The sequence below is a fragment of the Castor canadensis genome, chromosome 5 (assembly GCF_047511655.1).
Source record: "Castor canadensis chromosome 5, mCasCan1.hap1v2, whole genome shotgun sequence".
NCBI classification, from domain to species: Eukaryota; Metazoa; Chordata; class Mammalia; order Rodentia; family Castoridae; genus Castor; species Castor canadensis.
In genome coordinates, this window is record NC_133390.1 from 98,565,282 (window position 1) to 98,590,593 (window position 25,312).

General features: G+C 41.7%; 1 protein-coding gene and 1 long non-coding RNA gene across 2 annotated transcripts in view; one reads left to right on the top strand and one right to left on the bottom strand.

The window, feature by feature from the left end:
* The window catches only part of Slc7a14 (solute carrier family 7 member 14), a 130,099-nt gene that overhangs the window by 47,730 nt on the left and 57,057 nt on the right, over positions 1-25,312 (top strand). The window contains exon 2 of the mRNA XM_020185279.2: positions 13,982-14,436. Coding sequence (XP_020040868.1) covers positions 14,133-14,436 — 304 coding nt within the window. The 5' untranslated portion in view covers positions 13,982-14,132. The remainder of the gene's footprint in view (positions 1-13,981; positions 14,437-25,312) is intronic.
* On the bottom strand, positions 1,263-8,193 carry LOC141423090 (uncharacterized). Its single transcript, XR_012447745.1, has 3 exons — positions 7,652-8,193; positions 5,170-5,307; positions 1,263-1,828 (listed from the first exon to the last, which is right to left on the bottom strand). It is a non-coding gene; the product is annotated as an uncharacterized lncRNA (long non-coding RNA).

Consider the following 25,312-nt stretch of genomic DNA (forward strand, 5'->3'; position numbering starts at 1 on the left):
ATATGTTTCTATGAAGAAACACTTTGTGTTCAATCCTTTTTTAAGTACTATGTAAGAGCCATTCATTCTACAAATATTTGTTGATTACCTGCTTTGTGTGAATACCTGCTCAAGTCACTGGAGATTTAGGAAAAAAATGAGACAGAAAATCCTTACCTTCATGGAATTTACAATCTAGAGGGAGGAAATAGACAATGAAAATACTGTCACTTAAATTTTAAGTGTCAAATCAAAAATTACTCAAAAATAAAAGGGATGGATGGATGGATCTATGGATGGATCCATGGATCAATCAATCCATTGATACTTTGGATTATGGATGGATGGATGGACTGGCAGGTAGTAGATGGACTGACAGACAGACAGATAGATAAGAAGAGATGGGTGGAGAGAGAGAGAGAGAGATAAAATGAGGGAAAGAGTAGGAGAGACCAGGGCTAGTTTTAGCTCAAGTAGAGCTAAAATACCTGCAGAGGTGACATTTCAGCAAAGATAGGAATGATGAGCAGTGAACCATGCAAAAACCTGGGGCAAGAGATTCCAGAGAGGAAGCAAGTGCAGAGACAACAAAGTTTAGTGTGTTTCAGAAAGAGAAAGCCTGTGTGGTTAAACCAAGAGGGAGAATGGTAGGAGATGAACTCAGAGATAAAGTAGATACCAAATTGGGTAGGCTTCTGGGGGCCTTGTAAGGACTTCAATACAAAACAGATGGAGAATTTTTAAAAGAGATTTTTTTCTTTCCTTTATTGCTGTGCTGGGTGGGAGTACACTGTGGCATTTACAAAAGTTTAAGAAGAAATCTTAACCCTTATTTGTTTAACAATCTGTATAAGACAATTTGTACTGAGTTGATGTTTCCACGGGAAGGAAATCAGAGAGGAGGAAGCTCAAGTGGTTAACATATACTTAATGATAGATTGGGATGTGAGCTAAATCCCCAAAGAACATGGAAATGTGGATAGTTTCTGCAGAAAAGCTGAGAAAAACAGGAGTAGACTAAAAAAGGAGAAATATTATAGTCAGTGGGGAGAACAGCCAGTAACACAGTAGAGATCACTTCATGCCTGACTCCCCAGATGGCTGGAGAGCTCCTGGAAGGGAAGGGCAACCTTTTTTCTTGTTTTCATTTCTGCATTTTGCACATGCGGTGCCAGATATTTACCAGGTGCTCCATAAATATTTATAGAAATCCAGTGAACCCATTAAGGCAAGTGGTGTATTGAGAACAACCCAAGCCAAGGGCAAAGTGGGGCAGGGAGTGTTAGAGTCAGGCTTTTCGAGAACTGAAAGTTCATGGAGCATGTATAATAACCTGCATCAATAACATTCAGATTCCATTGTCTGTTTATTTGTGTATCACGTAAAATTGTTGTTCACAAAATGTGAAGGATCTGTTCTAATGAAATGATCTGACAAGAAGTGCAGATCCCAGAATGCTAGAACTTTTCTTTGAGGGCAGTGGAAAGCATCTCAGAGACAGGTGGCCAGCCTCCAAAATTGCCGAATCCAAAATGCAACAGAGTCTGGGTATGAGCTGAGACCCAGTGAATAGAGAAAACAAAAGTAGTCTCCAATATGAGCTCCAAACCCAGAGGCACAGCCAGCCATCCAAACTGCAGTTGTTGACTTAGGAGAGCGCTTCTCCTAAGAGCAGCTCTATTTAGTGTACCCAGGCTGAGTAGCTGCAGGGCTAGCTACACTTGAGGATTTTCCTGGACAGCCTTCGAGAAGCCATCTGGTAGTAATGTGAACAAACGCATCGAGAAAACTTCTGCTAGATCCATGCTTCTCCAAACTCGAAGAGGAAATTCCCACTGATGCCAGGTCACTAGGAAGAACTTTGAGAAATGTTAGATAACCCTCCTCTCCTCCCTCTGCTCCTACAAGGAAAAAAATATTAAAAGGGAACATGACCACATAAACAACTGGGCAAACGTCTATTGTCTTCTGGAAATCATGCATCCCATGCCTGGCATAAGATTAACATCATACAAAGAAAATATCAGCCAGGTGCTATGGCTCACACCTGAAATCCTAGCTACTCAGGAGGCAGAGATTGGGAGGACTGAGGTTTGAGGCTGGGGGTAAGGTGGGAAGAGGGGGGTTGGGTAGGAGTAAGGGTTTGAGAGACCCCATTTCAACCAATAAAAAAGCCGGGTGCAGTGACACATGCTTATCATCTCAACTACATAGAAAGTATAAATAGGAGGGTTGCATCCAGGCTGGCTAGGGCATAAAGTGAGACCCTACCTCAAAAATAACCAAAACAAAAAAGAGCTGGGAGTATGAACTCAAGTGGTAGAGCACCTGCCTAGCAAGGCATTGAGTTCAACCCCCAATACAGGAAGGAAAAAGGGAAGGAAGGAAGGAAGGAAGGAAGGGAGGGAGGGAGGGAGGGAGGGAGGGAGGGAGGGAGGAAGGAAGGAAGGAAGGAAGGAAGGAAGGAAGGAAGGAAGGAAGGAAGGAAGGAAGGAAGGAAGGGTGAGAGAGAGGGAGGGAGGGAGGAAAAATATAGGTTGCTATGCTTAATTTCTGAAATATGGAACAGAAAGGAAAGATCTGGCTTGGCTGTCAGACTTGCCATTACCTGGCATGTGGCATTGAATAAGTCACTTAGTGCTCAGGCCCCAGAGCTGCTCCTTTGAAAGTAGCTGGGTTAATGACTCCACCCACAGATATTTTGAGAGATGATAGATTAAGCAATCTAAACAGTTAAGTTTTTGTTTTAATTAGGGACAGAGTTTGGGAGATAATATATGAAGAAATTTTTTTTCTGAATAAAAGAGAAGACAGCAATGACAGTTTTCCATTGAGTGTGGAAATATGAAGAAAGATATATCCAAGATAAGAGTGGTTCTTAGACGGTAGATAGGCTGTATAATGCCCACCCAGAGATATCCATACCCTAATCTTTGGAACTTGTGACTATGTTACCTTATATAATAAGAAGACTTTGCAGATGTGGTAAGTTTAGGGTTCTTGAAATGAGGAGATTATCCTGGCTTAAATGGTGGGCCTGATAGAACCTCACAGAGGCAGGAAGATAGAAAGGAAAGAAGATACTGGAAGAAGGAACCACAAATCAAGAAAAGTAGGTGACCTCTAAATTATAGAAGCTAGAAAAGCCAAGGAAATAGATTATCCCCTAGAGCCTCCAGAAGGTATGCAGAGCTGCAGAGTCACAACCATAAACTGACAAATTTATGATGTTTTAGGTCATTAAATATGTGACTATCTGTCCAAGCAGTCAGAGGGGCCTATTAGAGGAGAGAGTTCTGTGGGATGTGTGATAGCATTTCTCTATTTTGTTAGGAAGCTTTTGGCAACATCTGCTTTATCTTCAGTATCTCAGGAGTCCAGGTGGTGTTTCTGTCTTAAGTGTGAGGACATGCTGAGATGGGCATGCAGCCCAAGTGGGCGTAGATTGGCTTCTGGAGGCTCATCAACCTTGAGATGACACATTGAATGAAGGTGCCAAGCTGGGTGATCTCTAACAGAATGGTCTCTAAAATCTCACTGGTGTGAGATAAGCATTTTGCACAAGAACCCTCCTTAGGCACTTTGAACTTGTAGTTTTGTGTTAAAAAGTAAATTAGTATCATAATTTTCCTAATGAGAAAACAGAACCCTCAGCAATCTGTGGCTTCCTCAAAGTCTCGCCCATAACTTGACCCATCAGGCTGACAGACCTCAGGTCTCTCCATCCACGGTCCTACTCATTCTACATAGTACACTCTGTTTTCGCAGCATTCACTTTGAAAATCTGCGTATGTTTTAGAATGACCTATGGGTGGGCTCCTCATTGTTCCAATAACTTTTCATGCAGTTAAACCCCAACTACCTGAAATGCTTGGAAAATATATTCTAGCTTTTTTGACTAACTAAATGAAAAAAATATTGTTATATCAGTCCTCCACCTAGAGGTTTTCTAAATGTGAATGAACCACTTATGTTCATCCTCTTACATTGGTAAGAGAAGCCCTACAAATAGGTTTCTGTCTACTTTTTATAATGATCAAATCTAGGCTGGTGGAGTGACTCAAGTGGTAGACCACTCGCCTCGCAAGCATTAGGTCCTGAGTTCAAGGCCCAGTACCACCAAATAAACTAACTAAATAAATAAAATTACCAAATCTATTCCTGTTTGTAAGCCATTGCTTGTGGGTATTGGTCACCTTTTCAAAGCAGCCTACACTGTCAGGCTACTTTATAGTTCAAACTGTATTAAATGGCATCATCTCATGAAATCCTCATGACAGTTCTACAAGGCAACTATTACTACAGGGTGAACATCCCTAATTTAAAAATTCAAAATCTGCATAAAGATCAGTTAGAATTGAATCATCATGGGTTGTAACACATGGGTACATGAAAGCAATAGTAGGACTCTCTCTGTATAGCTATCCTTAACTCAACTAGCAAAAATGCTTTGTCTTCCTTATTATGTTTATGTCTTCTCTTCAACAAAATCAGTGATAAGGGCAGAATGGGACCTGCCTGGAATTGAGGAGGGGGGAGAGGAGAAGAGTGGGAGAGGGGGACATGGTGGAGAAATGACCCAAACATTGTATGTACATGTGAATAAATGAACAAAAAGAATTTTTAAATAAAGCTACATTTGACTAAAAAAGATAAATAAATAAATTAATAAAAATCCAAAATCTGAAATGCTCCAAAATCCAAAGCCTTTTTGAGCACCAACGTGATACCATGAGTGAAAATTCCACACCTTTGCCTCATGTGTTGTGTTGCAGTCAAAACACAGATGCACTAAAAATATTAGATAAAATTACTCTCTGCCTTTGTGTAAAAGATGTATATTGAATATAAATGAATTTCTCCTTAGAATTGGGTCCTATCCCCAAGATATCTCATTATGAATATGCAAATACTCCAAAATCTGAAAAAAAAATCCAAAATACTACTGGTCCCAAGCATTTTGGATAAAGAATACTCAATTCCATATTACTTTCATCTTTCAGCTGAAAAAAAAATTGCAACTTGGAGATTGTAAGAGATTTAGCTAAAATCACAAAGAAGAATCAGAACTGGAGGTGTATTAAATGCCATCAAACTCAAGTGGTAGGGTGCCTGCTTTGCAAGTACAAAGCCCTGAGTTCAAATCCCAGTCCCATCCCCAAAAAGAAAAAACAAAAAGCAGAATCAAACCTCATTGTTGAGACTTCAAATCTTGTCTCTGCAGACAAAGAGGACATGGCTGATTATTCTGCATCTCTCCTATACATATAGGCACAGCTACAGTCAGTCAGGATCCCAGCAGAAAGCACATGGACATATTCGACTCTGCTATTTTGAGGAAAGTTAATGAAAAGAATTGTATAGAATGGCACAGACAGTGACCAAATAAACTATGAGGCAAAATGCAAGTTGCATGTGCTACAGACGTGGGTTCCACCCTGCCTGAAAGGACAAAGGGAAAGAAGAATTATCAGAACCAGAGAGAGGAGTCACGTGGAGAGGGCCACTTGGCAGGAGGCATGGTCTCTAATGGATGGACACCACTGCCATCCCACACTGACCTGGTTAGGGCAGATGATCACTTGCTAGTCCCCTTATTGGCCAATCCAACTAGAGGGCAAGGGAGCTTTGGATATGCTCCATGCTAGTCAGCTCCCCAGCACACAGCTGGTGGGCTGATGAGAAGATCCAGAAGTACAAACAGCACACCTGCAGCCCGAAGCCATCTTGTGTCTAAATTTCTGGTATTCCGTATCTTACAGTAATTTCTCTTATGGGCATGATAGCTACTAATGATCTGAACACATGGTAAGAACTCAAATACTTCTGCAATGATTATGCTAATACAACTCCTCAAACCTGTCATGGTGGTATGAAAGGTCTAACTGATTTTCCTGCAAGATTTGTCCCTTCTCAAAGAGGGGTTTCCCCAATGAAATCTGATTAATGGGGAATTTTTCTATTTCTTGAGCTCTGGCTCTGTTAATATTACTATATCTATAGTAAATAACACATGGCACCAAGCAGAGTCCTAAGACCCTGGACTTGGGATCAATTACTATGGGAGGTGACAATTGGAAGTTGACATCAGAATGTGGCCACACATGCAGGGATGCCTGGCCCCAGCAGAGACTGAGGTTGTGGACCTGGGATACATAGGAGAGAAGAGGAGACAGTGACGTCAGCCTGGTGGGACTTTGGAGAACAATAGAGCATGCAGAATGGCCAGGGCTCTGAATGAACTTCTCCTGGCATCTCCAAGTGGATGCCACGCTTTCTCTTGAAAGCATTTTTACATCAGTTCTGCCACATCCACAAGCAGACCACTATTCCCAACTCCTAGAGTATCAACAAACGGGACACCAGAATGGGAAACTATGTTTTTAAGTAGAAATACTTTTTGAGAATGGATAAAGATTGATTAACTTCATGTGGTTTGGGTTTTTGTTTTTTGTTTTTTTTTTTAAGAATTGTTTGTTTTTTTCAAGCAAACAAAGATAAACTGACTTCTCTTTATTTTCCTCTGCTCATTGCCTGGAGCAGATGAGTTTTTAATTTAAACTGGTCATTAATGGAAATCAATGTGGATATATTTAAAGAACTAATTGTGGAATCACATGAATGAAAACATTAAACTTTTTAAGCTTATACCTCAGATGGACAGACTTCTGTCCATTCCTGAAAAAAATAGCCTAAAAAGAAAAATACAATTGCTTTGTCTAGTTGGGGCTGTGAGATATAATCATCACAGCTACTCACAATCGGGATGACTCACCTGACTCCAATGGAAGGAGTCAGGTCATCAATCCTGCCAACACTGGGCTGGGTCATAGACTTGCTTTAGACAATACAGAGCCAGTGGAAATGCCAGTTTCTACCAGAAGCAAAGAGACACTTCACATTTCCCCCAGTCCCTTGGCCCTGGTCTGTGTCACAAGAGAGCAGCGTGTGTCAGATGGGATTGCTCCTTCAGTCTGAATCCCAGAATGAGAAGACACATGGAGCAGACCCACAGACCAGATTTAGAGAAAGACCTAAAACCAACTCACAGCCTAGAGGAGAGCCACAGCGAGAGATAAATGTCACCATGTAGCCGAGTGAAACTTGGTACTGCTGCAAAAAATTATTAATATGCTCAATAATTTTTAGAAGCAGAAAAAGAAATGGTAAGCTTTGAAAAGGAAACTGAATTGGTACAGGTTCTTTTGCATAGGTAACACATGCAGTTGTTAAGGTTCAGACTCCCCTTTAAAGACATCCCAAGCAAAGCAAAGCCATGTGTGTCTGATTCTGTATACAATATAAATTGGGATAGCACATTGTTAAGTAATATGGTAGATGATTTAAAAAGTATTTAAAGTGGGATTGATCAATCAAACACTTAGCAAAGGTGCTATAGAATATTAGCAATCGGAAAATCAGAAACCCTAATTTTGAAGCCAATTGTATATACATCTGAGTGAATTTGCAAGGTGCCAGCATGGCATGACTTAGGAAGCACATGCTCACAGAGATTCATGTGAACACACACACACACACACACACACAGACTAATCAAAGTATTCTCTTTACGGGCTGTCAGAGTGGTTCAAGTGGTGGAGTGCCTGCCTAGCAAGTGTGAGGCCCTGAGTTCAAACTCCAGTACCACAAAAAAAAAAAAAATTCTCCTTACCGTTCTTTTGTGGTCCAGAAACATCAACCATAATAAACTGCAGCCTTCCCAAAAAGTACAAATCAGAATGTGATTGCTCTAGAAGTTGGAACGTGCCCAGCGTTGCTGATCACAGAAGAAATTAAATATGTTTAGTCTAGGAAGATAGGACTTCGAGAAGTATGTTCGTTGGCTTCAAAAACTTGAAGAGTTTTCCTATAAATGGATAGCCCTAATCTTTATAGCTATAGAAAGCAAAACTGCAGACAGAGAGAGTTCCTGGACACATAACTCAATCTAACTTTCCTGGCATTCTCTTAGGGCTGAGTAGGTTGTACAATCTGCAGCCAGGAGAAACCCAGGGGTGTTTCAGCCAAAACAGGAAGTCCTGGATAAGGACTGGGCAGAGACTAAGGACTCTCAAAGAGCTGCCTGGGGAGATAGAGGTAGAAGAGAGGTATGTAGTAGGGAACAAAACGACCTGGTCAAGGGCCAGAGAAGTGTAACACTGGCTAAGGCTCACTAGCACTATACTAAAAGCTTCACAGACATTAACTCATTCATTCCCCACCACAACACAATAAAGGAGGTACCATTGTTATCCCGTGTTATAGATGGCAAAACTGAAGCATAGAAAGACTGCTCAAAGTCACTTAGCCAATGGCAGAACCAGAATTTGAATCTAGGGAACCAGTATCCTGAATTGTGTCCTTAACCAGGAGCCAGCCACTCAGCCCAGAAGAGGAGAAGCAGTGGGGAGAGGGTAGCCCAAGACACACACACCCACTCAGGAGTGGGAGGAGCCTCAGAAGGGTCCTTTAGATTCCGCAGTCACGAGGTGGCAACTTTTCCCTAACTGCAACCTCATTTTGCATGGTGATATTGATTAAAATAATACAGTAGCAATCAGAACTGTCCAACCATGTGAAGGGATTGCCTCTGTCAGCCAAAGTTTCTTCCTGCCCAGATGCCCCAGCTATTCACAGGGGACTGTCATGAAGGGATTTACATAATCCCTTAGTGTATTTGCAAAATCAGGCAGGAATGACTCTGAACTGTTTACTGTTGTGTTAGCCTTCATTTCCTTCTTCTGCCCACCTCCAGAGGCAGGCTCTAACCTAATTCTGTTATCCTACCTATTCGGTGAACTAAGCTATAATCATTTTCGTCCTGAAACATCCTGCTTTCACCGTCATTATACTTGGAACCCAGAGAACCCTCAAACATGCCAGCAAACACAGTGGTGACGCCCTCCTCCTGGAGGCCCTGTAAGCCTTCCTTAGTTAAAGCTGTGAAGTATTTTGAGAAACTTGAATTAAAGAGCTAGAGAAAGCACAACACGCAGTTATTGCTCATCTTGGAAAGACAACAGCAGCGAGCTTCCAAAACTAACTGTAATTAACATAATCTGGGGGTAATGAATATGGATATCTTCAATAGTCACCTAGAAGCACGTTTTGTTTTGTACATTTTGTTCTCTCCAGTAAATTTCCTACCCAAGAAAGGAAATGCCCCAAGTCCCTGTTTGTATCAATGAAGCAAGAGCTCTGAGGAATTGCATGGGGAGATTTGAGCCAGGAAGGAATTCTTGCCACCTTCACTCTTTGTTTTAGTTAATTACGCACATTTTCACCACAATGTCTAATTACCAGGAATATGAAATTGTTGCCCCCCATGTAAGGCTGATTTCTTTCTCACTGTCCATTTGTCAGTGATGAAGAGCTGTCCAGGACAAGTGTCCTGGTGGGTTATCTCCAGACAATGCGACATCCTAATCATTGCCTGCATAGGAGGGTGGACAAGAGAGCCCACCAGCTGCTCAGGATGCAACAGGAAATAGGAAGTACCTGTTGGACTCATGGCCTCCTGTGGCACAATGAGTCATTTTGCTTGGCATGGGATGTGGGGCCTGGATCAGGCTGTGCTGGAAGAGCTTTAAAGGATCTCTCTAGGTAGCCACACCTCAGACAAATTGGATTGGAATTTGGGGTTAGAACATGAGCACCAGCATTTCTGACCACTTCCAATGTGCAGTCAAAGATGAAGGGTCTCTGCAAAGGCGGTCTGAAGATGGGAAAACCCATTTACAACCCTCAAAAAGGTGACAATGGGGTCACCTGCATTTATCATGGACATGCCCAGCCACAAAGCCACTCTCTTATTTCCAACAGTGCATCACCCTGCTGACCGTTTGTACTCCTCCCTCCTGTGTACAAAGTCCTCGTGTGCAGGAACTGCCCTGGCTGTTGATCTGCACTAACTTGCAGATTCTATTTACTTGTTCACCTCCTTCTGCAGCAGGCCCATACCCTACTGACCTTTTCACATCTGTTCATCCCAGGACTGATTCAAAGGGTCCCTCAGGCCATGATTCTTCAGCTAAACTTTGCAAAGCAGCTACAATGAGCTTTTAGAAAAGTAAATTATCTCCTGGTGCTCACTGAATAAAGCCTTCCAGTGACTTCTCACTGCATTTAGAGTCAAACCCAAATTGCTTCTCTTGGCTTACCAGCCCCTTCGCAGTCCCACTGACCTCTGTGCACTTGAAGTAGGAGAACCAGGAATACAGACGTTTGATCTGAAAGCATAGGCCCAAAACCAAGTTCTGACTCCATCCCGTGCTCCATGACCTTGGGCAAGTGGCCTTACCTCTCCCCACCTCCACTGCCTCCTTTGTAAAGGTGAATTTTTTATGAGGATTAAATGAGTTGACAGAATGCAAAATCTCCTTCTCACCCTGTCTGAGTCACACCTTTCCAGGAGGAAACCATATGTCTCCCCTCTGGACCCACTCTGCCAGGACCACTCTTCCCTGACATCTGTCACAACTGCCTCCTTAACCCACTCGGAAGCCAATGCCATGTCTGAAAAGACTTTCCCACCCTTCATCATCCTCTTTTATTTCCTCTATATCCTGTAGTAGTTTGCTTGGGCCGCCATAACAAAGCACCACAGACTGGGTAGCTTAAACAAGAGAAATAGCTTGTGTCACAGTTCTGAAGGCTGGAAACCAACAACAAAATGTTACAGATTGGTTTCCTCTGAGAACCCTGAAGAAGAATCTGTTCTTCTTTTCGAACTTCTGATTGTTTTCCAGCAATCCCTGTTGTTCCTTGAGGAACCTCACCCCTCATATTCTCATGGTATTCTCCTGTGTATGTACCTGTGTTCGAATTTTCCCTTTGTATAAAGACACATTTGTACTGGATTAGGGACTCACCTTATTCCAATATGAATTCCTTCATCCTAACGTTACTAAATGCATCTGCAGTGACTTTATTTTCAAATTAAGTACAATTCTGAGGTATTTGGACTGAGTTAACATATGAATTTGGAGGAGATACAACTGAACCCATTACAAATCCCTTTATCCCTCTCTGGAATGATCTATTTGTTGATCTATGAAGTCTTGTCTCTCCAAATGTCGGCTCCAGGAAACCAAGACTTTGGACACCTTATATACCACAAGTGATGCCTAAGGCTGGGCTGTCAAAGAAGATGTGTGCACATTTTCTTGAATGAATGAAGGAACAAACTAAAACCAAGACAACAAGAAGCCATAATAATGAAGTCACTATTCAGTTTTTTTTATTCAGTTTTTAAAATATTTCCTTAACTCTTGATGTGAGGAAATATTCAAACATATTTTTAAGCAAAATGAGAAAGTTTTAAGTCCAAATAAATGATATAATCCCATTTATAAACACACACACACATATTCCCACACAAATAGATGTCTTCACATATTTATGTAGAAAAGAGTCTGAAAGAATGTACATCAAGGGTTAATGATAGATTGGTTCTAGTGAGTAGTATTTTATTTCCTCATTGTTTATTTTGCTATTTTTCAGCACTAAACATGCAAAGGTTTTGTAATAAGAAAATAATAAAAGACAAGTTTTTCTGAAAAAAAAAATAAACCTCCTCAACTTGTGATGTGATTTGGGTCTCCCTCATCTCCCATTATATACTGAAAGCTCAAGAATGAAAGAACCACGTTTGTGCAGCTCTGAACCTAATATCATTCATGGTACATAATAGGCACTTGGTATAAGCTGGATGACTGGAAATTAATGGACATCTACATTCAATTTTCTATAAGACCTCAAACAAAGCAATTGTTTAAGCAGCCTCCCTGGTGTTCATGTGTCCCCTTGCTGCCCAAGTGTGAAAAGGGGAAGGAGCAGGAACAGGTGAACAGAAATGAGAAGAAGAAGAGAAGAAGGGACAGGGTGGGAGAGGCAAGGGGAAGGAGAAGGAAAAGGAAGAGGAAGAAGAAGACAGTGAAAGAAAGAGGGCAAGAAAGAGGAGGAGGAGGGATGCAGACATTCTAGCATCTAGGAGGAAATTAAACCAGAAGGGCTGTCACCTAATCCCTGTGAACCAAGCTGCCACATTTCACCTGATTCTCCTAATTAGTTAGTGTTTGCAATGTGTTCAGAAACCTACAAGTGCTACATTAAGTGTTAAGTGGTATTGATTAATAACATTAGCAATTAATGATATTAGCCAGGCGCAGTGTATATGTCTGTAATTCCAGCACTCAGAGGCTGAGACAGGAGGATTGTGAGTTAGAGGCCATCCTGGGCTACCTAGTGAGCCCATGTTGTAGCAGATTATCTAGGTAGATACTTATTGCACATGAAAACACCCTAGGTTTATCAGTATAGTACCTGGAATCAAAGTATATTTCAAAAATTCTTTTCTTTTTGCAGTGCTGGGTTTGAACTCAGAGTGCTTTAGTACTTGAGCCCTACCCCAGGCATTTTTGCTTTAATTATTTTTCTAATTGGGTCTCCCATTTTTGCCAGGACTGGCCTGGACCTCAATCCTCCTTTCTATACCTCCCACATAGTTGGGATGACAGACATACACCACCATGCCCAACTTTATTGGTTGAGATGGGGTCTTTTTTATTTTTTTATTAGCTTATTATTGTTATACTAGGGGTAGGTTGTGACATTTGCAAAAGTGTTTACAATATTTCTGAGTTAGATTCAGCCTGTCCATGAGTTGAGGTCTTCCTAAATTTTTGCCCCTGGCATTGAACCTTGAGTCTCCTGACCTCCATCTCCCGAATAGCTGGGATTATAGGTACAAGCCACTGCATCCACCTTTATGCTTCTGACTTTTAAAGAAAGTAGCTTCATAAAATATTTGCATTTTCTAATTTGAGCAAACTTTAGAAATCGTCTAACACCATACTTCTTAATCCTATCAGAGCCAACATGCTTCTTTATAATAAACATTTTGTAGCACCCCTACTTAGTATCCTGGAGTGAAATTCATGGATAACTTACTTATAGCCAACCTATTTCAGCCTGTAACTACCCAGGCACACTGAAATGAAGTTGTCAGATGTTGCAGCATATGAAGAATAACTGCAAAGGGCCAGACTGAAATGCCAGCTGTACAGGGATGCTGCCTGAGAGATGCAACGCCATGGCATTACCATGGGGACCTTGGTTTTCTGAAATGGTAGACAACGCCTCTTAAATTCTAAACAAGACAAATTGCACCCTTCCCTTGATTTATTCTATCATGGCTTTCCTGGAAAATTAAACGTAGTTGTCTCTTAAGATCATCCAGAATAGCCTGTGTGCTTACGTGTAAAGCAGTTCTAGGCTCAGGTCATCATTACCAGGATGCTCATCTACCATACTGTGACACTGCCCCCCCCACAGTTAAGATTTCAGTCCTATCCCCAAATGTCAGGAACACTACCCTAATCTTTGAAAGCAAAAAAAATGCACAAAACACTTTTCATTTCACTTGAAAATCAAGTTCCAAACAGCCCCACAGGTGACATGAATTCCCTCTTCAGAATCATAGGCCTAATGTTACATCCTTATGTTAAAAAATGAGGATATTGTATCCCAAAGACTATGCCCATGAATCATGAATCATAGATCAAGTCTTTGCAGAGCCAAGTAAGAAATACTTAGAGTTGAGACAGGCAAGTATTTTCCATGTGCCAGACATTGTTTCAAACTCTTTAGAGAAATACACTCATCTAATCTTCGCATCAGCGTTAGAAGAGAGACTTTATTATCCTCTTAGACAGTTGAGACTGAAGCACAGGGAAGTTAAGTGCTTGCCCAAGGTCCTAAAACAGTAAGTGACAGAGCCCTTCTCAGATCAGCCTCTTGAGAAGGACTATGTGGCGCAATGGAAGATTCAGGCTACCATATAGGACTGCAGGGGAACACCAAGGGAGAAGAGAAGCCCCCAATGTTATGAGCACAAGGGTAGACCAGTTCTACCAGTTCTGGATGGTAACCTCCAAATACACTTCCAAGTCATGGTTTGCCACTTGTTCTCACCTTCTCCTTTCCTGTGTTTTCCCTGCAGACATTCATGCCGAGGAGAAAGCTGCTTTGGGTCCCTCTGGACCTTTCCTAAAAGAAAGATTCCTATTCACTCGATGAATTCCAGAACCGTCCACTAAGGCTTCTGTAACACTCTTCCATCAGCTGGCCTTCACTGCAACCTATTGCCCAAGATGAGTGGCTTTCTGGCCTCACTGGACCCCCGGCGGGTGCAGTGGGGGGCTGCCTGGCATGCCATGCACTCGAGAATCCTGCGCACCAAACCAGTAGAGTCCATGCTGGAGGGGACTGGCACCACCACAGCACATGGCACCAAGCTAGCCCAGGTACTCACCACCGTGGACCTCATCTCTCTTGGCGTTGGCAGCTGCGTGGGCACTGGCATGTATGTGGTGTCTGGCTTGGTGGCCAAGGAAATGGCAGGACCTGGTGTCATTGTGTCCTTCATCATTGCCGCCGTCGCTTCTATATTGTCAGGTAAGTGTCTCAAGGAAGAAAAGTCCTGCAGGAAGTGTTCCTTCTACTTTGGTTACTACTCATTTCACTTTTCTGGAGTAGTGATGAGTTGAGTAAAGTGTCAAAGAAGTGCTTTATTGTGCTCCCTTTTTGCCTTGACTTCCAGGGAAATCAGGGCTAGGTCTCGACTCAATTGTAATAGCTTCCTTTTTCTTTGGTTTCTCAATACAAATAATTATTCTGGTACCCAGAAATCTCCCAATTTCTCATTCTCTGGTATGTTCTAATGGCTGTTTTTATTTTAACTCTCCTTTTCATTGGAAGATGTGTCAACTCTCCCTAGTCCCTTAGAGGGGAGAGACAGAGGATCGAGCTTGGACAAAAAATAATGACAAAGGATAGGTAGAATAGCAAAATTTCAAGTTAATAACTCTGATATGATTTGGATTTGAAACACCACACACTGGCATTGTGCTTCTCAAAGAGAAGTAAGGAAATTGAGAGTTATTATGAGAATCACAAAGTGCCACCTGCCACAACCACCTCAATTGTCTACAGAGCTAAGTCAACTAGCTCCTTCTCTCCCTTGAGAGACAGTCATAACATTCACTTTTTAAAACTAAGATGCCAGGACATACATGTTGGCAGCTTGTGAAATGGCTCTCCTGTTGCCTTTCCCTCTTCTCTTGAGCTGCAATCCACAGTATCTTCCCAGGGTGCCAAAAGCAGGTCCCTGGACAACTTAAAAAAAGAAAGAAAGGGAGAACTTCTTGCTTCTTGATGGTTCTTGTACAAGAGCATGAATGAGGCTTTGCTGGACTTTGAGGGGTGGATCATGTTAACCCATGTACTGGCAGTGAGCATTCAATCCCTTTGAATGTTTCAGAAATAAGAATTGTAACTTAACAACAGGAATTCATGAACTGATGCATACCATCACTCACACAAAAAAGCACTACACTAACACTACTCATTCAGATAAAGCAGTCTTCATCCATGTAGGGTGCAAAGACAGACTACAAACAAGTAACCTGAAAGTTTGCAGGTCATATTTGACATCTTTTTTTAATTTGATATGGAAAATACCTGCCGTTGTTGTGGGAATCCCAAGCTGACTTACGGGACACTGAGGCAGATTAGCAGTGCTGGCACAGACCCAGCGGACTCCTGTTCAAAGGCTGAGCCCCAAGAACAAAGGGGTCTCACCTTGTATACCCTTGCAAGCAGGTTACAGAAGCAAAAAGCAAAGCCCAACCCACTTGTGGCTGCATGTGACTTCATTGGCTATTTCATTTTCCCAGTGCTATGTTACCTTCTTCATGTTTTAATTCTTTAAGTTTTATCTCTGTGCTGTGCCATCCCTTCCCCCTGCCTCATTATCAGAACACAGTCTGTCTGATTCTCTTCTGTCCCTCCTCCCTGCTACATCATTCTCCCCTTTGATGCTTAGATCCACCTAGGGTCAAAGAGCATCATCTTGAGCTAGGTGTTTGTATTTTCATAGCACCATTACATGTGTGGCTGGGGGAGAAGGGTTAATAGTGGCCTCTATAATGGTCCTGAAAGATTGCAATACCAGGGGAACCAGGCAGGGCAATAGTAAGCATGTTTCCAGGATTAGGCCTGTTGCCCCTATCAGGGTTTTGAAACCACCTAAGGCAGAGAACCATCCTCCAAACAGGTCATTGGGAGTCCATCTTCCCTAAGTCTGGAGGGGGACATGGACAAGCTTTTTCATTTTATCTGTGATTTTTTGTAACCATTTATTTTTATCATTAATCTGCAAGCAGCAGTTGCTTAGGTTAAGTTTTCCACAAACTCCTCCCTCAGAAGCCAGCAAATAGTCTAAAGCCAAGTGGTTCTGATGGATGGCATTGCATATCTTAGTGCTTTGTTTCGCCAGTAAATTGACAGCTCTTGCAGTTTCATTAGTTATAATCTCAACAACAGCCTGCAGACTGATGATGAGGTTGAGTGTATTTATAGGAGTGTGGTATCCCCATGACCCATCTTTTGGCCAAGTGGCAGGACCATAATACTGGATGATTCACTCAGGAGGCCATTTATGATCTTTTTAATTGTCAAGTTGTAAGGCACCCCATTTTGTCTATTTAATCTTTTTTTTATATATGGGGACTCTCAGTTTTTCTCAGTTTTCTTGGGAAGCAAGAAAAAGGATGGTCTGATTGAGCCTATCATGTAAAACCCAAACCCCCTGCTAGGTAGCACTGTATAAGCTTGCTTCCCACAGATCCAATACAGCCCTCTGGGTGCCTGCCAATCTATGTTTTAGTAAGATTGTCCTAAGCTTTCCTGACATTAGAGAAGCTAGACAGTGGGTGATACTGGAGTTCTGTATGGTTAGGAGCTCCCCATCGTTGGGTCTCTTGGGCAGTGTAATTCCTAATGATGGAAGTCTTTAGGAGCCAGATGCCTTTCCTGTGTTTTGGGAAAGCAGTTTCATTAAAAGGCTCCCATGGGTCCAGCTCCCATGGGTCCAGCTCCCTTGCTTCCCAAAGTCAACAGTCTCCTTTGTTGGTCCCCCCACAAACATAGCACAAAGCCCAGTGTCTGGGCTATAGACTCAGCCAGTGAGAGGAACAAGTTTTTGGCCTTGATAGAGCTAGAAAATTCACTCCTCATCTCCTCATAAAAGGAGTGAAAAACTTGGTATGAGGAACTCTCATGGCATCAGTTACTAATTTGAGGTGCATCAGAGTCCAGGGTCAAGGCCTTTTTCATCTATCCTTATACCAATTACATGTGCCTGTGTCCAATCAGATGGCTTAAGTACAGTGAAATTTACAGGATTACAGGTACCAGGAGTACAGTTTGGGGCCGCTTTCCCCTTGTGAAGGAGGGGTGCATGTTTTGTCCTTTGCCATGTGGCCCATGAAACACAACCCCAATAAGGACAATAATAAGAACACACATCGTCACATGGCCAAGAGTTGTCTCTCCTGCACATATACCTATCATTTGATGTATAGACTCTTTCCCAAGCTAGATCCCTACAGCCACAGCCTACACCTCCACATCCACCTTGGTCTATGGCCACACATGTATCAAAGAACACTGACATTGGTTTATCAGGGCTAAACACCTGGGTGTGGCTGACAAGTTTCCCAGGGTTGCCGATACTCTGGATCTCTAACCATTGCTCCCGGGGGCAGTAAGTGGGGTTGAAGCAGATCTGCTGATTCCCATGGGAGCACACTAGATAGGTGGTATGGTTGTGAGTGCATGATGACAGAGCCTGCACAGGAATAGTAAGTATGGAAAAGCAAAGTCCTGGTGACAACACTTCCTGCCCAAGTAGTATGCAATACATAGGTCACAGGATGAGGGTTCTGAGACCATGAAGGGAGACATACCCGTAACAATAAACAGTACTTATGCATCCTGCCCAATAGAGATAGAAGAGACCTAATAAATCCAATCAGCATGGGTGGTTTTTGCCAAACCTATGGCGAAGACTAAGGTGAGAACTATAGCAGCAGATATAGACAAGGGGTGACAATGCATTACAGTGAAATAACTGGTGTGGAAAACAGTCCGTTTGTCTCATTGGAGAGTTGACTGCTCAAGCTTTAGTGGTGGTGGATTAGTCAGCTTCTTGGGGTGACTAGAGCAGGGATGTCATCCTGCTGTTCTTGGTCCCCTATTGTTTTCTGGGAAGAGGCGTCCTGCCAAGGGAGGGTGCTCAGTTCCTCAGGGTGATCTTACACAGTGCAGCTGAATCGGGGATGCACTCCCATTTGAGAAAAGCTGGATTGACTCGACTGTGGTGGATTCAAGGAGCAATCTCTGCTACTTTAACTGTAGTGGGGATAGACAAGACAACAACAAAAGGGCCCCTCTAATGGGGTTTTAATGGCTGGACACTTTATTCTTTTACCCAGACAGTATCTTTTGTTTTTTTTTTTAACTGAGTAGAATTACCATGGCAACAACATATTATCAGTATATATGTCCAAGAAAATGCATTGTTTTTAAAAAAAAAAGTTAAAACCACCCATCTTTAAGTATTCAAGGACATGTTTAGAGCCAGTAAAAATAGTTATTTTGTCTCTACTTAAGTAGAAGACTCTGTCAGAATAAGAGTTTGTGTCTAGAAGAGTTTTAATGCAGGATAGCCACGCATGTATGAGAACTATTTCCTCCATCCTCTCAGCCTTGGTTATTTTTGAGAGGTCTGACACGAGTGACTCCATTTGAACTTTGATGGCATTCCCCCCTTGTCTCCAAACTGTTTGTCTCTGAGAAGTCTCTTTTGAAGATTTGTCTCCCATCCAAGTACTAATGAGGCCTGACCCTGCTTATCTTCTGAGACTAGATGAGATTGGGCACATTTAGGATGGTATGACCATCTTTCTTGATTGGTCATTTTCTTTCTTCATTGTGAGGATTTATTCTTTTCTGGATTTCATTTGGTTGGTTGATTTTGGTCCCACGTCAGGGCAAAGGGGTGTGAAATAATGAGCAGATCAGGTGGGAGTCAGTGCCAACTAGACCCTTTTGGCCAAATTTAAGCAAAAAAGAGGCTTTGAAGGAGTGGCCCTTAGGCAATGGACTTTTAGACAAAGACATATAAAACAAAATCCAACAAAAGAAGATGTCTAAAATGCTAACCTGGCTGACACACAAGCACTTATTAGAGTCATTTTTTATACTTGATTGTAAGTGCCCCAGAAGGATCAGAACTATAAGAGCCATGGTTAAAATTTTGATGGACAATTTAGCAACAAATGAACAGTGTATCAGTACCATTAACTTTTTGTTACCATATTTATCTAAATTTTGTATTTTAGAAAGCTTGATAAACTTGAAAAACATAAATATATTTAGTATAAGGAACGAGCAATAGCATCATAGCTCTATAGGGGTTATATATGCATATTAGTTTAGTTGCTCTTGAAGTAAAACCTTAGATTTTTATCAGTTGTAGGGGGGAAGAAGAGTTTTAGTAAACCCAAATAGCCTAGTCACACACATATAGGGTACCAACTATATTAGAATCACCTAAGACAACAGTTGTTCAACCATGAGATCATCTAAAAAATTTTTATATAAACTGTTAGAAAATAAGAGGCGTGGAAGAGGCAGAGAGACGGCTCAAACACCAGTACAGGGTTTATTGTTTAGGCAGGAGCCCTGTTGAGGGGGATCCCACCAAGAGAGCTAGAGCCCATTGACATACACGGGCTTGGGCTAGATATAGGGGGCTAGTGGAAAAGTACCAGGAACGTCACTAAGGGATATTGTTGCTGGGCAACCAAGAAAGATAAGCTGTAGTTAGGTCACTGTCTGTCCAAATGTCCTTGGCATCCATCCAGGGAGGTAAAGGTTAACATTTGTCTCTTTGTCTGTCTTTGGGGTTGAGTGGGGAGTTTCTAGTAAGTCATCCGCAAGGGGAGAGGGCACCTAGTCCTAACATGGCTGTCCTCATTGTTAACCCCAACAGAAACCAACTCCTTAATGAACATGACTCAGTCACCTTAGTAGTTAAAATCTCAACAAAAATCATCAGAGAACACAGGTAAATATTTATGGGGACTATGTGTGGAGTTAGGAAACCTAATGGCCAAGAATCATGGCTCAGATGTTGATAAAGGATCATATCCCAGATTGTTGACATCAACACATGGCTCATGACATATAGCAGGATCCCACCAACCTGTAGTCAATGGAAGCCCCCTAAAATAACAGGTCCAATCTGGCCATCCAGGCCAAAAATTCTCTCTGCCTGATATGTGAAAGGAGTAGGACTAACATCTCCACTCTGTTGACACTAATAAAAACTGGAGGTCTTGACTTTCAGTGTAGTGCTCCTTTTTGAGTTGGTTTTTTTTTTTTTTATCTTATCTGGAGGGTGGACTTGGCCTTTTTTTTTTTTTACTTTGCTTTACATAAGTAAATCTGTCTCAACCCTTATATCAGTGCAGCAGCACTGTGCTCAGCTGCCTCTTGCCTCTCTGTGTTTTAATAAACTCTTGTTGTCTTGACAAATTTGTGGATTAACCTGTAGCACCAAAAATTTCTGACAGTTATCTTTTTTTTTTAATTATTCATATGTGCATACAAGGCTTGGGTCATTTTTCCCCCCTGCCCCCACCCCCTCCCTTACCACCCACTCCGCCCCCTCCCTCTCCCCCCATCCTCTCAATCCCAGCAGAAACTATTTTGCCCTTATCTCTAATTTTGTTGTAGAGAGAGTATAAGCCATAATAGGAAGGAACAAGGGTTTTTGCTGGTTGAGATAAGGATAGCTATACAGGGAGTTGACTCACATTAATTTCCTGTGCGTGGGTGTTACCTTCTAGGTTAATTCTTTTTGATCTCACCTTTTCTCTAGTTCCTGGTCCCCTTTTCCTATTGGCCTCAGTAGCTTTTAAGGTATCTGCTTTAGTTTCTCTGTGTTAAGGGCAACAAATGCTAGCTAATTTTTTAGGTGTCTTACCTTTAGGTGTCAAAGTCCAATCCCCTTGTTGTGTTTGCCCTTGATCTAATGTCCGCATATGAGGGAGAACATACAATTTTTGGTCTTTTGGGCCAGGCTAACCTCACTCAGAATGATGTTCTCCAATTCCATCCATTTACCAGCGAATGATAACATTTCGTTCTTCTTCATGGCTGCATAAAATTCAATTGTGTATAGATACCACATTTTCTTATAGATACCACCATTCGTCAGTGGTGGGGCATCTTGGCTGTTTCCATAACTTGGCTATTGTGAATAGTGCCACAATAAACATGGGTGTGCAGGTGCCTCTGGAGTAACCTGTGTCACAGTCTTTTGGGTATATCCCCAAGAGTGGTACTGCTGGATCAAATGGTAGATCAATGTCTAGCTTTTTAAGTAGCCTCCAAATTTTTTTCCAGAGTGGTTGTACTAGTTTACATTCCCACCAACAGTGTAAGAGGGTTCCTTTTTCCCCGCATCCTCGCCAACACCTGTTGTTGGTGGTGTTGCTGATCATGGCTATTCTAACAGGGGTGAGGTGGAATCTTAGTGTGGTTTTAATTTGCATTTCCTTTATTGCTAGAGATGGTGAGCATTTTTTCATGTGTTTTTTGGCCATTTGAATTTCTTCTTTTGAGAAAGTTCTGTTTAGTTCACTTGCCCATTTCTTTATTGGTTCATTAGTTTTGGGAGAATTTAGTTTTTTAAGTTCCCTATATATTCTGTTATCAGTCCTTTGTCTGATGTATAGCTGGCAAATATTTTCTCCCACTCTGTGGGTGTTCTCTTCAGTTTAGAGACCATTTCTTTTGATGAACAGAAGCTTTTTAGCTTTATGAGGTCCCATTTACCTATGCTATCTCTTAGTTGCTGTGCTGCTGGGGTTTCGTTGAGAAAGTTCTTACCTATACCTACTAACTCCAGAGTATTTCCTACTAATTTGTGGATTAACCTGTAGCACCAAAAATTTCTGACAGTTATCTTAACAAAACAAAAACCATTTTTAAGACAGTATTTTTGTAAATGTTATCAAGAACAATACAATGTTTTTAAGATAGCTTTGTTATGAGCTTAGAGAATTAAGTTTTAGTTTAACATCAGTACATTAAATTTTGACCTTACAAAACCTTTAATGTAACTGGATTTCAGTCAACTCAATCACTTACATAAGCATTTATAAAAGCCATCCTTTTATGACAACTTACTCTGTACCTTTATGACAACTTATTTTGTATCCCCTGGGGGAGCTTGTCTTCATCTTTTTTTTTAGAAAGTATTTTTATCCTTTTATTTTAAAAACCATATCTTTAATATCATACACACACACACACACACACGTTACTTGTTGAAATTAACTCATAAAACCTTTTAACTTAGAACCTTATGTTTGTATGGGAAACAACAAAGAGAAAACAACCTTAAAATTATTTTTTGTATAAAAACAATTTATAGAAAGCCCATTTGTTAATAGACCCAAGTATTATAAAGTATTATAAGAGAGAATTAAATCTCAGATTTTATTTATGACAGAATGTAACAGGCTAAGGTCATTTTTAACTACCCAAATTTTAAGATTTCTGTTCCAGACTGTAACCTCCCTTTTTTTTTTTTTTTCCTCCTCTGGTCTAAGCCAGAGTGTTAACCCCTGAATGTCTGCATCCTAGTGAGACCTGATTGAAATAAGTTTGAAAACCTGTTTTCTTTTTAAGTAGCAGTAGAACAGAGTAATAATTTTTTACATTTACTTCATAATAAGAATCATCCTCAAGATGTTTACATATTTAAATGTAAAAAGCTTAAGCAGTTTGTAACAGAGATCTTTAAAACAAACACCCTGGTTTTTTGTTACCTTGAATATCACATTAACCTTATAACAGCAGTTTAAGAACCATTTTGAAGATCTTACACACACACACACACAATTAGAGTGCACTCTCAAAAAAAGAAAAAACATGTAAATTACACCCAGAGGGCTATCTGGTGGACGGGTGGGTGATGCATCTTTCTCTTGCGAATTTGTTCCCTTTGGAACTGAATTTTTTGTTATCCATCCCTTAACCTCAGCTATGACTATTTCCCAGGAAAAGCTCAACCCCCTTAACTCTCAGAGGCATCTTATACACTTTCACCCCACTCCCTTAACCTGAGTGACCCGTTTCAGCCTAAATAGGGTTATTAGGGGGTCTCTGGGAGGCAATCAGTCTCCCCTTCTGCCTCCTGGGCCAGGCCTGAATTCGAACCCTGGTTCTTACCAGTCTGATGGGCGGTGCTCCCCCCTCCTGACTAGTTCCTGAGCCTCAACAGGTTCTGTTGTGCACCCGAGGCCCTCATCCCATCTCTCCAGGAGGACGAATCCCTCCTTGGGATTAAACTGTCAGTTGACGCCTGGTGGAATCTTCTCCCAGTGACAAGAGAGGTGACAAATCACCATCTCCACAATCCTGGCAATGAGCCCCCAAGAAACGTTGCGAGAATCTCAAGCTGAGATATGGGACACTGAGGCAGTTTAGCAGGAAGCAACGTTTTATTGTGCCAGCACAGACCCAGCAGACTTGTGTCCCTGAGAACAAAGGGGTCTCACCTTGTATACCCTTGCAAGCAGGTTACAGAAGCAAAAAGCAAAGCTCAACCCACTGTGGCTGCATGTGACTTCATTGGCTATTTCATTTTCCCAGGGCTATGTGACCTTCATCTTTCAATTCTTTAAGTTTTATCTCTCTGCTTTGCCATCCTTTCCCCCTGCCTCATTATCAGAACACAGCCTGTTTCTTTTCTGGCCCTCCTCCCTGCTTCATCATGACTGAATTTCCATATTGGTTTCACCACTTATCCCCTTTTCCTGAAGTCACCCTCTCATATGTATGAATATTCCAATAATTGAGGTTTCTACAAAATACAGGATTTTCATCCCTTACAGATGAAAATAAATTACTCACATGACTGAATTCTTTGGATACTTCAAATTCTATTAATGTGATTGCCAGTATTTCCAAATTTATTGACGAAGAATTTACTTATCGTAAATTGGTAGATCTAAAAGTGTTATCATGTAGAACAGACTGGAGAAAAAGGGCAAAAGGCAGACATATAAAAAGAGTACACAGGACGATGCCTAGGGTTTTGCCCAGTTAATAAGTTCTACATGTAACATCTAGAAACCAATTGCATCTTGGGAACCTTCCCTGCCTCCATGCTCACAGGCACTGAAGAATCTCTATCTTTCCACGGCTCAGATGGATAACTCAGGATTTGCCCAGCCAGGATAACACTGCAGCCCGCCTGCACCAGCTGCCAAGAACCCTAGTGGTGCGTGATTCTTTCCACCTTTACCATCAGTGATAGCACCTTGTAGACCTGAAATCAGCTGTGTTAAAACTATGTGTTCCGTTGCTTCTTGCTATTGTTTTTCAGAGTTGACTGTTAAAATTTACCAGAGCATCTCTTCCGTACCACAGACCGTGGGGCTGCTCGATCACTATGCCTTCTGCACCAGGCTCCAGAAGAAAACCACCTGCCTCTCCCCCAAATATGCCTCTCCCCTTCTCCACATGTGGCCCCATCAATAACACTTCTCTATGACTCATGTCCCTGCTGAGGCTAGCCAGAATCCTCCCAGAGCCCCCAGTCAGGGCCAGGACCAAAATAACTTGTGCCAATGTTAGCCTATTTACAGCAGGCTTCTTTAACCAGGCCTCTCGCTCCTGTGATCTTTGTCCCCATATTGCCTCTTCCTTGACCAGACTGCACTGCTTCTCCATACTACAATAATCAAACTCCCCTGTGTCTTCACTCTGGCTAATACATTTCTTTTCTCCTTCTGGCCTTAATTAAAACCTGGCTCACCTGAGGGTAAGTCCACAGTTATGCCATTCCAGCGATTATTGTTGCTCAGTTGCAAGAACAGAGTAAGGAGAAAATTTAAATAACTAGATTTAGCTTTTTTCCAAACAGAGGGGAAAAAAGTAATGGGGTTAAGGGTATTTGTGAAGGAAAAGAAACTGTGCTGAACCACACCAGGAAGGCTGAATAAGGAATCGGTGAAAACATGAGGGTGATGGACATTCAGGAAGAGTGGTAGGGGTCAGTGAAAAGCAGAGATTTCAATTAGGTCAGGAAATGATTGGAATAAAAATACTGAGAAAGAGAGACTAAGAGCTAGGAAGTGACGCCAGAAAGCAGGATGTTTGAAGTATAGAACTTGAGGTGGTATGGTGATTAATAGGGTTTCTTTTAGACTTGGAAGCTGGTTCAACTACTGACTATCTGTGAGACCTAAGAGCAAGTTTCATAACTTCTCTGAGCCTCAGTTTCTCCACTTTGAAAATAAAAACACCTACTTCCTAGAGTTATTGTGAAATCTAAATGAGATATCTTCAAAGCTCCTGGTACAACACCTAGCATGTAGTACTAAATATTATTTTTGTACCAAATCCT